This window comes from Narcine bancroftii, chromosome 2 (genome assembly GCF_036971445.1).
Source record: "Narcine bancroftii isolate sNarBan1 chromosome 2, sNarBan1.hap1, whole genome shotgun sequence".
Classification (NCBI taxonomy): domain Eukaryota; kingdom Metazoa; phylum Chordata; class Chondrichthyes; order Torpediniformes; family Narcinidae; genus Narcine; species Narcine bancroftii.
In genome coordinates, this window is record NC_091470.1 from 300,978,592 (window position 1) to 300,995,171 (window position 16,580).

General features: G+C 38.7%; 1 protein-coding gene across 3 annotated transcripts in view; it reads left to right on the forward strand.

Moving 5' to 3' along the window:
- The window catches only part of rb1cc1 (RB1-inducible coiled-coil 1), a 168,746-nt gene that overhangs the window by 29,167 nt on the left and 122,999 nt on the right, over positions 1-16,580 (forward strand). For all 3 annotated transcript variants that reach the window (XM_069921504.1, XM_069921505.1, XM_069921503.1), the window contains exons 6-8: positions 2,344-2,767; positions 3,417-3,587; positions 10,576-10,760. In XM_069921504.1, the coding sequence (XP_069777605.1) occupies positions 2,344-2,767; positions 3,417-3,587; positions 10,576-10,760 (780 nt within the window). The remainder of the gene's footprint in view (positions 1-2,343; positions 2,768-3,416; positions 3,588-10,575; positions 10,761-16,580) is intronic.

A 16,580-nucleotide genomic window follows, 5' to 3' on the forward strand; every position in this document is an offset into this window, starting at 1 on the left:
AGTGGTCAGGAACATTCTTGCATGTGAATACCCTCCTTACGCAGCCTGTTATTGATCTGTTATCTGGGCAGCTTGGCCAGTGCCATTTTAGGGCTGCTGGTCTTGTTCTGCTCCAGCTTTCAACTGTGCCAGTTCGCTGTGTTAATGGACGTGTTACAGTGTGTTATGCTGCTGTTCACCAATCATACAATTTATTTGCTAAATATCTTCCTGTACGTAGCAATAAAAAAATGCTGAGTATATGTGTTTCTTGATTATTTTACCAACTTATGGTTTAACCAATCATAAGGGGTGGCATAATGAGTTTATAGGTAATGCTGTGACGACAATGAATGCATGAACTACAGCTGGGTCCAACCACCCTGTCGACTGCCATTGAGGGAGCCAACGGTAGTTTTATTTGAAATCCAGTGACTGCGGGTCTGCGCCCTATATGGCAGTGCCTATTAATTGGCAGCAGTCTCGTGGCTGCAGACGCTGGGGAAGTGGAACACTTGAGCAGGGCACCAGAGGACAAGAAGATCAGCTCCCGTTTGTGGAGGAGATGACCCCCAGGGATGGTGGGCCAGTGAGGAGGCTCTGCAGCTGAGGGACCAATGCAGGCGGACTTCTGGCGACTCAAGGCGAGGAAGCTGTGGGCTATTGGAGACTGCTGTCAGGAGACTCACTCCGGGCTGTGGACTGCTGGAGACTGACTGGAAGGATACCAGGTATCGGAACCGGGATGCGAGGAGTTGCCGAGGGCACTGAAGGGTTCCTGACCGTGTCAGAGGTTTGGATCTGGAGCTCAGGTTGCCAAAGGTTTTGACTGGACTCTGTGTGACTTCAGGGTTTGCAGAAGCACTGGACGTGAATCTATGGACACTTGGTGACTGGGGGGGCGGGGGGGGCGGGGGATGGGGTGGTTCTCTCTTAATTTTTTCTCTCTGACTGTAGGATGCGCTTCGACAATTCCTGGCGGTGGCGAATCTGTCTACCTTGCACCAGGCAAAAAGAAATTTAATGTAATTGACAATTTTATGATTATGATAATAAATTTTGATTAGAATTGCATCGAGACTTGGTATAGGTTCAATGGGTTGAATGCCCTTCTATGTCATGAGGAAATTAAATAATTTCGAATGCTTTATAAACACAACAGCTGAATTAAAAAAAAATGTATCAGCATATACTTGAGTATTTATAATCATAATGTGTACATGAGAAACTTCGAAACTGAAATTAAATTTTTATATTCTGAGTGTTTGTTCTCTGACTATTCCCACCTGCAGACCACTCTTATTTTTTTTGCATTATTGCAGGGGATTGGCTGGTAATTACTAATTTATCGGTTATCTCTCAATTTTTCTGCATCTCACTCAAGAGATTGCAATGGTTGCTCGTATCCAGAAGGGCAATGCCTTGTTATGAGCAATAATAATTTGGATTTAAATAGTATTCGGTTTTACACTAGGTAGCACTGGTATCAGTCCATTCATTTTTTGAATGCTCAGCATAGAATAGATTCATAAAATCATCCTCTGACCCCCTAGTCTGATGTTTGCTCCTTTAAATTCCTTTTTATTGTGTTTTGTGGCCCTGTATATGATACTTTATCCTTCTGCCATTCTCGTTATTTGTTTTAAATGGGGCTTATCTGTATTACTTGCATTTATTTAAAATGTCTTGCATCTAGCATTGTTGAAATAATGTATTAAATTTATATTGCTCGCTGGTCACCCTTTTATTGTTAACGAAGCAGAGGTTTTTGCTTTTTTTGGGTATTATGTTTAAAGGTTGCCTACAATATTAGTGAACAATTTTAAGGAAACCACATAAAATAAGTGCCTATCTATATATGCAACAGTATTCATTTTGGTGTATAAGTTGACACCCTTTTTAAAGCCTAACTTCAAGGATTTTATGGTATATCTGGCGTACAAGTCGACCCCGCCCCCCGAAATTTTTTTGGGGTTTCACAACTCAACTTGTATGCCAAAATATACAGTTGATCTTAATTTAAATATATGAGCTGATGGCTAAAATATATATGTTCAATGGTACTGGTATTTTTATTTTAAAGAAAAAGGATAGAAACACATGATATTTGTGCAAGTAGACAATCATGGTTGCTTGCCCTAATCTCATGTGCTCCTTGCAATGCAGGGTTCTCTCTCACTAAGTTGCACTGCACACTATTGCAGAAACTTTCCTGCCATCTCTTGAATGTATCCCTAAAATGCCAATTCTTCAAAACCTATTTAATGTTGTTGATTTAAAGCTGAATCTTTTCCCCCCAAAAATGTTGTTTAATGATTGCTCAAATACTTCATATTGTACTAATGCATTATCTTGTGAATTAAGCCTAGGCACAGCTGTCTCAGTTATGGCTAAAATGCCACTGTTGGAGTGTCTGACCAGACATAGTTATCGAGAATGTCAGGAGAGGCTCAAGTTCCCTGCACAAAAAGAAAGTTTAGAAGAGGAGACTGATGATGAGAAGTCCAACAATTCAGTACTTTTTTCAGTTAAACCTGCAGTTTGCAGTAAATCGCCCTCCGGTTCTGCATCATTTGGACATTCTGGACAGACTAGTGTTCTTAAGGAAGAAAAATATACCGATAACAACATGGGGAGCACTCAGAGGACCCTAGCAGAAAGTGAATTAAATGAAGAAATGAATGATCAAGCTTTCTTTAATGTGTCCCTATTAGACTGGATTAATGTACAAGACAGACCAAATGATGTGGAATCACTGGTCAGAAAATGCTTTGATTCAATGAACCGCGTAAGTGTTTTTCAGATTTCAGATCAAAAAGAATGTTGTGCTTGGGAATTATAACACTGGTGATAACAAATGGCCAAATGATTAAGTGATGATTTTGAGCTCTGAAGTGAAATACAGCCTCTTCAACTCACTTGACCCATTTGATGTTTTGAAAATATATTGAAATGGCTCATCAAAAACTTGAGCAGTATTCATCTATTTGGAAATGGTTTGCTTTTCTTTAGAAATTCAGCATTCTTTTGTCCTTCAGACTTTTTTTTTTCTTGGTTTTAAGCGAGGAATCAAACTCTATTTTATGTTGTATCTGATTTATTGAACAAGAATTATGGATGCCAATTATATGGGGACATCTCTGCGAGGCTCAATAACATATTTGGTAACTTTTCTTGAGGAATAGAAATATTCAGCTTTCAACCACAAATTTCAAATTTCTGAAACTAATTTTAAATAAGCCCAAAATCGTAAAATGAGCATGGATGTTGAAACGTTTTTTTTTCTTTTTTCCCCTACAGCTGGCTGTTTCTCACCTCATGGCATATTTATATAGCAGTAAAATTTTGGCATAATTGTCCAAATTATTGCCGACAAATATTTGTGCAAGAAGTTGATGTTGGAAGGGAAAATATCAAAAAAATGTACTTTCTTTCAGCTTGATCCAGAGATTCTACAGCCTTTTCTTACAGAGTGTCGTGAAACCATTGCGAAACTTGATAATCAGAACATGAAGGCCATTAAAGGACTTGAGGATCGATTATATGCCCTAGATCAAATGATAGCCAGTTGTAATAGACTGGTGAATGAACAAAAAGAATTAGCCCAGGTAAATCGTCATCACAGAGGTTAATACAGGATAACTCATCGTGTGGCGTATTTAAGAGGATTGAGGTGTTGTTAAGTTTGAGCTATTTATTGATGTCATTTTAATAGATATTCCTGCTAGTCTATGTTGTATCAAGATCTACTAATCTTCTTTGTAAGCAATATCAAGTCCAGTTACCTTTATTTATCGTTCATACCATGCTTGCACAGTAAAGACGAGATGGTGTTTCTCCAGGACCATGAGCATATTTACCTAAATATAAGTTAGAATAGTTAAACACCTTGAAATATTAAAATAATATTGATTGGTTCATGAGTTATAAAATCATGTGTAAGGATTTGGGAATCTCTGAGCATGATTTTTTTTTGCCATCAGTTACTAGGAACTTTAGAAGTTCTAAGTATTAATAAATAACCATTCACTTTGAGTACTTGATTGCTAACCAAGAAGTAAAAAGCAAACATTGACTTCTCTTGGTTTCTGCTAGCCTATTCCCCATCTCCCTCTCTTCCCTTTTCCTCTGTCTTCTTTCCTCCAGCTCTCTATCCTCTTCCTTTTCCATTCACAGAGCCATTCCCCTAACCCTGTTCCCAAATGTTGACTGGGAATCCCCTACTGTAAAAAGATGACTTGGAATTTGTGAGATGGGTTCAAGAAAGTTTACTAATTCAATACATAGAGGTACCATTGAAAAACAATGCAGTGCTGGATCTCCTATAAGGGAACAAGGCAAGTCAGGTGACAGAGGTACGTGTAGGTGAACATTTTGGGACCAGTGGTCAGAAAGTCATTAACTTCAAGTCTGGTCCTCATGTTGAGATTTTAAATTGAAGAAAGGCAAATTTTGTGGAAATGAGAAGTCGATTGGGATATCTTGTTTTATGGCAAGGGTGTGTTAGGAAATTGGATGGGTTTCAAGGGCAAAATTGAGTGCAGAGTTTATTTGTTCCTGTTAGGATTGAAGGCAAAGTTACTAGGCATTGGAACCATGGTTTTCAAGGGATATTGGTGATCTGGTTAAGAAAAAAGAGATGTATAGGCAACAAGGAGTTTATAAGGTTCTTGAGTACAAAAGTAGCAAGAAATACTCAAGAAAGAAATCAGGAAGGCAAAAAGAAGACCTGAGGTTGCTATTGCAGATAATAGGAAGGTAAACCTGAAGGTGTTCTGTAAGTATAATAAGAGTAAAAGGATAGTTAGTGACAAAATTGTGTATGGACCCTCAAGAAATGGGGGAGATCTTGAATAGTTTTTTTTAAATCAGTATTTACTCGGGAAACTGGCAGAGTGCATAAGGAAGGAAGAGAAGCAAGCAAGTGTCATGGAACAGATGGAGATTAAGGAGAAAAGGGTGCTTGCTGCCTCACAGGGAATAAAGGTAGATAAATAACCTGGACCAGATATGATATTCCCTTGGATCTTGACTATCGCAGAAATTTCAGGATCCCTGGCTGATGTATTCAAAAAGTCCTTGGCCATGAATGAGGTTCCAGAGGATTGGAGGGTAGCTCATGTTTTCCTGATTTAAAAAAAAAAAAAGGCACCAAAAGTAGGCCAGTGTGCCCAATATCAGTAGTAGGTAAAATATTGAAAGGTGTTCTGAGAGATGGGACGTATAGGTATTTGGGCATTCATGGGCTGATTAAGGATAGTCGGCTTGGCTTTGTGTATGATGGGTTGTGTTTAACAAATCTTGTGGAGTTTTTGAGGAGGTTACCAGGAAGGTGGATGAATGAAAGGCTGTGGATGTTGTCTATGTGGACTTCAGTAAAGCCTTTGACAAGGTCCCACATAAGAGATTAGTTCAGAAGGGCATGGGCTCGAAATGTTGGTTATATATCTTTACCTCTTATCGACACCACACGATATGCTGAGTTCCTACAGCATTTTTGTGTTTTATAACAATTCCAGCAACTGCAGTCGGTTGTGTTTCTATAGATACTATCTTTGAATCATATAGACCGACACTTCAATGGGCACAATGTAGACAAATAGGATGTGTTGATAGTCAAAAGGTTAACGTAGATATGGAGGGCCAGTTTTTGAGCTTTGCAATTCTATGATCGACATTTCAAATATTTTAAAATGTGGAATAAAGATTGATATGAGATTAATATAAAGGTCAAAATATCAATAAATTTTTTAAAAAATAAATAGAATTATCATTTAGTTCTCAACCTACAGTGACTGTGTGGTACATCACTTACAAATTTGCTTGCTCCTTGTGTAAGAAAGCATAACATTTTCAAGATTTTTGTATTGAGAATAGTTGAAAGTTCTCATTTCTCTGATTTAGTTGATTTGAGAATGTTGAAAAATATTATTCAGAAGGGTCAGGAAATTGCAGTCAGTTTATTCTGAAATAGCACTTTGAGTTGCGTATGTATTTTCATATTTAATTTCCTGGGTGTACACAAAAATTGCTGCCAGTTCCTTGCTATAATAATGACATGGGTTGATAATTTTTGTTATCATTGCTTGTTTGTGTGACTAATGTCAACAGAGATATGTTTTGAAACTGAAAAAAAGTTGTGTTAATTGATGCAATTTTATTATCTGACAGAAAGAAAGCATTTTTGTTAATTTATAATTAATACATTCTTTCAAGTTTTTCAACCTTTTCTAAACTGTTCAAAGTCTGCAGAATTCTGGTTCTTGCCAGAACTATGGGTCTGGAGCATGGTGATATTTTGCAAGCTTCTAGCACAATGTCTTGATTACAATCATTCTACCCTTTTGTATCTCTGCTCTAAATACCCAGCACTTTTATTATTGTAGCATTATGTACTGTAGATCACCTTGACAACAGCAACATGTACGTGAGGCTACTCTTCATCGACTACAGCTCAGCTTTCAACACCATTATGCCCTCAGTACTTACTGGTCAACAAGCTCCTATGACAGTATATAGATATATTTTTGTGAGATAAGTTGGGGAAGCGTTTGTTAGTGTAGATCACATACAAACACTTTAAAACAGATCTTATCTAAAATACTGGAGCTCTGCTAATGCTAGACATGTCAGGGCCTCAGACCCTTTGCAAAAGCATTAGAGAATGCCCAAGTGACTTCACTAATGGATTATTTACAAAAAGGTAACAGATGAAAAAACTTGTCGGAACCGCAGATTGTCTGCAGTGGAATTTGCTGTTCCAAGAGGGTCATGTGGTTTTGCAAGCAGAGAGAATAAAACAGGTTTTCTGTGTGTTTGTGTGTGTGTGTGAGACTCATCAGTTCTACAGTGAGTAGCAGCAACTGGGACTGGAACAGGACAAGCTTGCAAGCTTGTGGAAAACCCCATTTGGAAGATGGGTTGTGAATGTTTAGTTCAGCCTAGTCAACGCCCTTGTGGTTCATGCAAGAAGAGAGGACTGGCTGTCTAATGTTTCACTTGGAATAAGAAACAAAAAGGCACAGTGTGGTAACCTGAAAGAAAGAGATTATCATCTGGAGAGTCCTGAGGGGGCAAGTTTTCTTCGGTAAGACACTGAAGTGGCTGATGGAAGTAAATCAGTTGTGGGTGTCAGTGTACGACGAATCTCTGAAAACCGACAAGAACCTTTCTGAACGTTGACCATTTACTTTTCAAGCACCAAAGCTTGGTGAACTTTATGCATGTTAAATTCTGTGCACAGTATAAGAATTGCCTGCAACCAGTGAAAGTGGAGGAGTGAGAAGTGAGATTGGACTGTGAATCAAAGAATTTTTCTGAACTTACACACACATTACATACATGTGCACTTAGAAATAGAAGGGGGTTAAGTCAATAGTGATAAGTTAAAGTGTAATTCTGTTTTCATGTTTAAAGATAATTAAAAGAAACTTTTGTTTAAGTAACCATTTGTCTTGGTGAATATCTTTGCTGCTGGGTTTTGGGGTCCTCTGGGCTCGTAACACTGTATCTTGGTAAATGTGACAAGCAAATCAATTCTTACACTGTGATTGTTTCGAGTCTTGGCATACATCATAATCTTCTTCCTTTTTCTTTTCCCTTCCCCCTCCCAGAAAAAAAAATTGATTAAATTTTCATATTTCCATCTGATCGGATTGAATTTGAGATCTGTTTACACACTCGCCATTTCATTCCTAGTCATGAAGTAACTCACCGGCCATAAATTTATATTTGTTTATCCTGTTACAGCTAATGAACACAATATTAAGATTGGCTGACTACAAGTCCTTGGTTAACTTTGTTCTTATAATGATGTAGGGCACAGTGTGCAAAACACTTTAAACCTGTTTACTTGCTCTGCTTTACCTGTATTTGTTAGCAATGACAACTCTATTCTGTTAGCTCTTACAATTTTGTGGAATACCCTTAGATTCAACAGTAAGAGCAAAAGGAGATTAATTGGTCAGTTATGCCCACATTTATCTTTTAGCACATTTTTTAATGTTCATACTGCAGTATGCATGTGTGTGACCTGGAACTAGTTGTTTGCCTACAGCTACCTCATGTTTCTTGCCTGACAAGCAGTCATCTAACAAGACCTGGTTAACAAGACTAAATGCTAGAATCTTGAGCTTCAACCTGATGCTCCTCTTCAAACTGCAAACTGAAATCTAGTAATTGACTGTAGTTAAGATGTCTGTTGAATTTAATTTGGCTTTCGATTAATACAGACAGTCCTTGGAACATGTGGGTTTTGGGCTCCTTATTTAAGAAAGAATGTTGCTGGCATTGGAGAGGGTTCAGAGAAGATTCACAAGAATGAATCCTGGAATAAAGGGATTAACACGAGGAACATTTGACAGCTCTTGGACTGTACTTTTTTTTTTAAAGATGCAGCACGGTGACAGGCCCTTACAGCCCACAATCCTGTGCCGCCCAATTACACACAATTGACCTAGAATCGCTGGTACTTTTTTTTTTGAACGATGGGGAAAGAAATTGGACCCCTAGGGAAAGCCCACACAGACAGGGAGAATGTACAAACTCCTGATAAACAATGCAAAATTTGAATCCCAGACCGAATTGCTGGCACTGTAGCAGCTTGCGCTAACTTGTTGCTCAGAAAAATGAGAGGGGACCACATAGAAGTATTTTGAATGTTGAAAGGCCTGGACAGAGTAGATGTGGCAAGGTTGTTTCACATGGTAGGGGAGTCTGGGACAAGGGGGCACAACTTCAGGATTGCAGTGTGCCCATTTATAGTACAGGTACTCCCCAAGTTGCAAACTATGCGACTTTCAACATAATTTCAACTTAATTTTTTTTTTAATGAAGAAAAAATGTAAAATTTACATGGATTATGTTGTATTTGACAGGGATACAGGGCTTGTAAGAGCCAAAATGTGCATTCTTGTTAGTCGGAGTATCGAAGTCCGTAGGCTGGGCGCGGTCATCTTGATTTCTGTGCACGTGTGTGATCAAGGTAGCTGTGCCAAGCCTACAAACCCCAGGATGCTGACTAACAAGGTAAGCATGGACCAGAATATGGAAAATTTACCAAAGTTGATTGACAAATTCAGGAAGCTTTAAGTTGCTATTGTCAAATCTATAATTGGAAAAAATTTGAAAAATTTTCGTTACTCCATGTGCGCAGGCAAAATTCCAACGTGCATCAATTTCGAGATGCATCCTGAGGCAGCCACACATGCCCAGGCCATAACACACCCACTACTATGTTTCACAGATGAGGGGGTATGCTTTGGATCTGGCAGTTCATTTGTCTCCACCCTATGCTCTTACTGTCACTCTGATGCAGGTTAATCTTGGTCTTGTATCCATAAGACCTTTTTCCAGAATTGTCCAGGCTCTTTTAAATACTTCTTGGCAAACTGTAATCTAGCCATTCTGTTTTTGTGGCTAACTAATGGTTTGCATCTTCTGCATTTTGTAGTCATTGACACATTCACGCCTGCCTCCTGAAGAATGTTTTTGATATGTCTGACAGATGTTTGGGGATTTTTCTTCATTATGATGTCATCAGTAGCAGAGGTCTTCCTTGGCCTACTAGTCCCTTTGCGATTACTGAGCTCACCAGTATGCTCTTTCTTAATCCAAAAGTTTGGGCAATGTTTCTTGCTGTTCCTGTTTTTCGGCCTCATAATGGCTGTTTTAACTTTCGTTGGTTCATCTCGTCCTTGTGTTGAAAAAATGGCAACTACGTACTCCAAAGGTGATCAAAAGCTTCAAAGCAAGCTTATATCTCTTATACCTGCACCAATGAAGCAAATAAATATACATAATTGGTGCTGCACAGTTTTTCATCAAAAGGAGGTGTAAGGGGCTCCTTCCATCTGACAACCAACAGATCACTCTTGGGCAAGTTGTAGTACCTGTTTAGCCTCCCATTCAGGGTCGCATGAAGCCATAGATTGCATATGGTGGATGATTTCTACAAGTAGATTCTACAAATTGGAATATATGGTTGTAAATCTAAAAATGCTGGGCAGATGAATCTGCTGATCAATGGCCAGGGTTACCTATCTAGTATGGACACTGCAACTGAAGAAGGCAACAGAAAGTCACTTCATTATTTTTTCCCTTATACAATCATGAACTCAACATCGACTATAGTCTCAGTTTAAAGATGGAGCCTTCACCGAAGAAGAACGGTGGGGGGGGGCAACAACTACAATTCGGAGGGTCAGAGATCATGACAGATGGAGAGACATGATCGCCCACACCAAATGGCAAGGCACCTGAATGAATCACAAACACCTGTGAAGCCAAATGTCCCAAACATTACTGTGTCCTGAAATAAGGAGATGATGTGGAAAAAGTGCTGTAATTTTGATGTAATCAAACCAAAATGTATACAAATAACCTTGAATAAAATCTAGAATGTGCACTTTAATCACATGTGAATTGTTTGATTACAAGTTTAAAACTGTGGAGCACAGAGGCAAATATATGAAGAAAAAAAGTGTCTTTGCCCCAAATATTATGTATGTACTCCCAAACTGAACCGAAAGCAAACCAACATATTGAAAATCAAGGTGGTAGTCTTTCCATAATTAATCTGTTATTTTATGCCAACAGGGATTTTTGGCTAATCAGAAGAGAGCTGAAAACTTGAAAGACCCATCCGTTCTTCCCGATTTATGTCTGAGTCATGCAAATCAGTTAATGATCATGTTAACAAACCACAAGAAGCTGCTGGATATTAAACAGAAATGTACCACTGCTAAGCAGGAACTTGCAAATAACTTGCAAGTCCGGTTAAAGTAAGTTGTACTATACTGAAGTGCGTTGAACATTCTGTGGGTACTTAGTAAGTGCATTAACACAAAAATTGAATTATTTTGAAAAGTTAGAAGGATATGACTTTTCAGGTGGAGTTATAGTGATAAGGCTTTAATTTCTTAGAATCTAAAGAGAGCAGAAGAATTCAACTTGAAGGTGTAAAATAACCTATGCTCACTGCTGTAACATCTGAATTTGATTAAAAATATAGAAGCAAAATGCAGTAATTGTGAAGTATTCATACCATCCTTGGAGAAAGAAGCTGCTGACACTTTAGGTTGATGACTTTGGAACAGATAGGAAATAATTGCATTTTATTCTGGACCTTTTATAGATTTGCTCACAGAGGGATAAAACAGGAGTTGGGCAGGTCCATGATAAGAATTGAAACTAGTGACCAACAAATGTGTTTGTTCCTCAAACCGAACCGAATCCTTTTAACCTAATTAGGTGAATATATTCTTTGCTTATCCATTCCATTTCTTTGTTGTTTCAAAATAACTTGTCTTTTAAAAATTAACATAGAATTCTTAATCCAAGGGATTCAAGGTGATCAGTACACTTAGACATTTTTTATTTCTCTGGGGGGTCGTGTCTTTCAAACTTCATTGTTTTGAAGTGATGAAGATGATTGAATAAGTTCTGGCTGTGACTGTTATATATATATGAACTTTAAAATCCTTCATAGTGGGCTGGTCAGGAAGATTATATGGGGTCCATAGAGATTTGGTACTATATAAAATCTTGGTTCAGCCACTTTTGGAGAATTGTATGCAGTTATATAACAGGACTGATGGAAGGCTTTACATGCTGTGCAGAAGAGGTTCACCTGGATATTTCCAGGATTTGAGTACATATTAGCTATAAGGAGAAGGTGGATAAACTTGGATAATTTCTTTAGTGCATCAAAGGCTGAGGAATAACTTGATTGAAGTACATAAAATTATGAGAAATGCATGTGGTCCCCTACTTACGACCTATGCGACTTATAATCATCCATGCATACAACCAAAATAAAATGCTGTATTAATTTTAAAAGTAAATTAAAAATATCTGTAAATATAAAAATTATGCGTCAGGTCCTGGATATCCCGGAGCTGTATATTTTGACAGACCAACATGGCGGCCATGGGCTGGGAGGATGCCGAGACACCACTGCTGCTGAATGTGTTCTGTTTTTGGGACACTAAGGCGGTGACAGACCAGGTGTTTGAGGTGGGGGAAGTGAGCACAGGCCCAGACTAACATGCATCTGATGTGTCCATTTCAAGATCCGACTGATCAGTCAGAAAGGAACTCTGATATATGTCGGGGATCACCTGTATAGCAAGGGAAGATGGTGTTTTCCCACTCTGGAAGTCTGAAGGTCATATGTTTCAGGTGCAAAAGAGGAGAGTTTAAATGAGATGAGTTAGGCAAGTTTTATTTTAATATAGTGTGGTAGGAGCTTGGAATGCATTGCCAAGGGAAGATGTGGCAGCAAATACAACATCACTGTTCAAGACGCATTTAGATTGCACATGAACAGATAGGGAATGGAGGGAAGCCAACCATGTACATGCAGATGTACAGCTAAAAGGCCTGTTCTTGTGCTGCACTGTTCCATATAATACTGTTCATGTACACAAAATGTAAAGCTGCACTTGACACTGTGAAAACTGTTCTGGTTAGTATGTGCTTTATGCCTTGTATTTGATTCATACTGTAATTACTGTTAGCTGCCTTTTGACCTTGACAAATCACTTGTAATAGTGTTTTAGCACCAACAAACAACAAGGGAAGGCTTTTTAAAGTATGAAATAAAATTCTCACCAAAAAACAACCTGAACAAAATAAATAATTCGGCTTTGAAAATTTTCGGATAAATGAGAATTTATGATTTTTTTTTTCCCAGTGCCAAATAGGTATCACTTCTGGGTCCAAAAAAAATTAGGATAAATGAGGAATTAAGATAAATTGACTCTGGATAATTGGAGTTGTACTGTATCTTCGATATATCTCTGATCTTCAATGGAGTGGGTTCCTGACCTTTATCACTTTCTGGGTGAAAAGCTTTATTCTCCATTTTTCATAATAATTGCTTGTAAATTTAACCTTCATTTTTGTACACCTGTTAAGGAATGTGAGAGAAAATAAATCTCAGTGAAAGGAGAGAATAGGACAATTGGGATTGTGTATGTGGACTTGATGTGAAGAATGCTATCTGCCTGTGTTGTGACTTTAAAATAAAAGCAAGTGTTGCACAAAAAGAAATATTACAAAAGTGCTACACATGCTGACAAACTGGAATAGCACAGAAAATGATGGAAATATTTAATAGGCAGTACCTGTTAGTGTTTCATTTGCTGACTTTTCATTTGAACTGAAACAAAGGTAAAAATAGGGATATGTCATTTAATTTGTCACAGTCCCTGCCACAGACTTTTCCTCATTAACCTTTTAAAATTGTGCTCACAAACTTCTTTTATGATAAAACGTCAGTGACCTCGAGCATTACCTGCATCTATTTGACCTGCTGTGCATAACTCAGCTATGTCGCATGGAAACAGACCGTTCAGCAGAATTCAATCATGCTGGAACAAATTGCCTGTCTGAGCTAGTCTCACTTGCGTGTGCTTTGCCCACAGCCCTTTAAACCTTTCCTGTTTATGTCACTGTCCAAATTAAATGTTGTAATGCACACACCTCTACTCTTTCCTCTAGCACTTTATTCCATATATGTGCCTTCTGTGTGAAAAACATTGCTCTCTGGTCTCTTAAATTTTTATAACTCTCCTCTAAAACTTGTTTCAACTCTTCTACCCTGGGCAAAAGACTATGACCATTCACTTTATATATGGCTCCTGTAATTTTTTGTATACCTATATAAGATCACCCCTTCAAGAGGAAATGTTCTTGCCTACCCAACCTCTCCTTATAAGCCCTCCAGTCTTAGTTACATCCTCATGAATTTTTTTTGTGCTCTTTGATGATAATGACATTATTTCTATAGCAAGACAATCAAAGCTGCAAAACAATATTCCATATGTGGGCTTGATAACATCTTGTACAGCCATAACATGATATCACATTTCCTGTACAATCCTTTATCCGGACACCTAAAATCTGGAAAGCTCCAAAATCCCTGAATTATAGGGAGGGAGACTGGCAGCGGGAGTCGGGCGGGCGAGGGGGAAGACCGGCAGCACGAGTCGGGTGGGCGATGTTGGGGCGGGGGGGGGGGGGGTGGTGGGTAGACGGCAGCACAATTCGGGTGGGTTTAAATCTGACTTTCTGAAATTTGAAACACACTGTCCCCCAAGGGTTCCAGATAAAGGATTGTGTACCTGTACTAAATTCCCTGACTGAAAGTAAATGCGCTAAACTCTGTCTTCACCATGCAGTCTTCCTCTGTTGTCACTTTTAAGCAACTTGCTCCTTTACCCAATTACACTCCACAGGGCCCTTGCAATCATTTTTCAAATCTTGTCCTGGTTTGACTTGCCAAAACCAAAAATCAATACCAAAAAGGTTTTGACTGACCAAAATCAACATGGGCACCTCGAGGCTGCGTGCTGAGTTCCCTGCCCTTATTTCCTCTACATTACGATTGCGTAGCCACATTTGGTGCTGAACACTGATGATACCACAGTTATTGGCTGAATAACAGATTATGTCAGAAAGTAGGATGGAGACTGAGAATCTGGTTGTGTAGTGCTAGAACAATAATCCTGCTTTCAACCTCAGCAAGACCAAGGAGCTTATAGTGGACTTGAGGAAGGGGAGATGGGGGTGTGGGGAGAAATCGCACACCTGTCTTCATGGTTGGGATAGTGGAATAGAGAGAAAGAGGCTTTAAGATGCAGGGGATCTGCATATTGGAACACCTTTGCTAGATCCAGCACATCAAGGCAACCAGGAAAAAGATACACTCATTTGAAACATGAGGAAATTTGGGATGTTATCAAATTTCTATAATGTGGTTTGGAGATTTGAGAGAGACCAGTGTTGAAATTTCAGGGGCTCTGACAGATACATTCAAAATGTCCTGGGCCATGGGAGAGGTGCTGGAGAACTGGAGAGTGGCACATGTTATCCCACTGCTTAAGAAAGGCTCAAAAAGTAAACCAGATAACTATAGACCAGTGAGCCTGATGTCAGTAGTAGTAGATAAATTATTGGAAGGAATTCTGAGAGATAGCATATATAGATATTTGGATCACCATAGCCTGATTAAGGGTAGTCAGCATGGTTTTGTGCATGGTAAGTCACACTTAACAAATTTTGTACAGTTTTTTGAGAAAGTTATCAACAAGATAGATGAAGGAAACACTGTGGACTTTAGTAAGGCCTTTCATCAGGTCCCACATGGGAGGTTAATTCAGAAGGTTAATACATAGTGGGTTGTAAACTGGATTTGAAATTGGCTGCGCGGGAGAAAACAGAGGGTGGTAATGGATTGCTTCTCAGACTGGAGGCCTGTGATGAGTGGTGTTCTTCAGGGATATGTGTTAGGACCATTGTTGTTTGTGGCCTATATCAGTGATCTAGATGATAACGTGGTAAATTTGATCAGCAAGTTTGCAGATGACACAAAGATAGGCATAGTGGACAGTGAGGAAATTTTTCAAAGCTTGTAGAGGGATCTGGACCAATTGGGAGAATGGAGCAGTAAATGGATGATGGAGTTTAATGCAGACAAGTGTGAAGTATTGAATTTTGGAACAACAAATCAAGGAAGGACATACAATGAAAATGGTAGGGCACTGAGAGTGTGGAGGAGCAAAGAGACCTGGTGATACAGGTACATTTTTCCCTGAAGGTGTCGTGGCAGATGGCTAGGGTTGTAAAGAACACTTTTGGCATTTTAGTCTTTATAAATCAAAGTATTGAGTATCAGAGTTGGGATGTTATCCTGAAGTTATACAAGACATTGGTAAGGCCAAAATTGGAATATTGTGTGCAGTTCTGGTCACCAAGCTACAGGAAGGATATCAATAAGATTGAAAGAGTGCAGAGAAGATTTATTTAGTTGTTGCTGGGTCTTCACCAGTTGAATTACAAGGAAAGATTAAATAGGTTAGGACTTTATTCCTTGGAATGAATAAGGGGAGAATTGATAGAGGTTTATAAAATTATGAGGGGTATAGACAGAGTAACTGCGAGTAGGCTCTTTCCATTAAGATTAGGAGAGATAAATGCGAGAAGACATGGCTTTAGGGTGAAAGGGGAAAGATTTAAGGGGAACATTATGGAGAACTTCATTCAGAGAGTGGTGGGAGTATGGAATGAGTTGCCATCTGATGTGGGTGTGGACTTGATCTTGAGTTTTAAGAATAAATTGGATAAATGGGAGAGGTCTGGTGGGTTATGGAATGGGAGCAGGTTATTTGGACTAGTTGATCAATGGTCGGCACAGACTAGAAATTCATCCAAGTTCAAGAACAGTATTTTTGCAATAGCTATCAGGCTCTTGAACTCCCCACATTACCCTAACCATACACTACTGAGACCACCAAAAAGATATGTCTACATTATTGAATGTCACTTTTTTTGTAGCACTAACTGAAACTGAAAAGTTATCTATCTTTTTGTAAGCTAATATTACTTTATCTCTCTTGGCATATTGTGGTAATTTAATTTACATTGCTGTCGATGGTATATCTTCCATATATGTGTAGCTGAAGCAAGTAAGAATTCCAGTGCATCTGTACATTATACTTGTGCACATGACAATGAAATTTTATTTTGTACTTCTTACTTATCCAAACTAAACTCGATTTACAGTTTCTCAGCCCACTAACACAATTGATCAAGTTCCT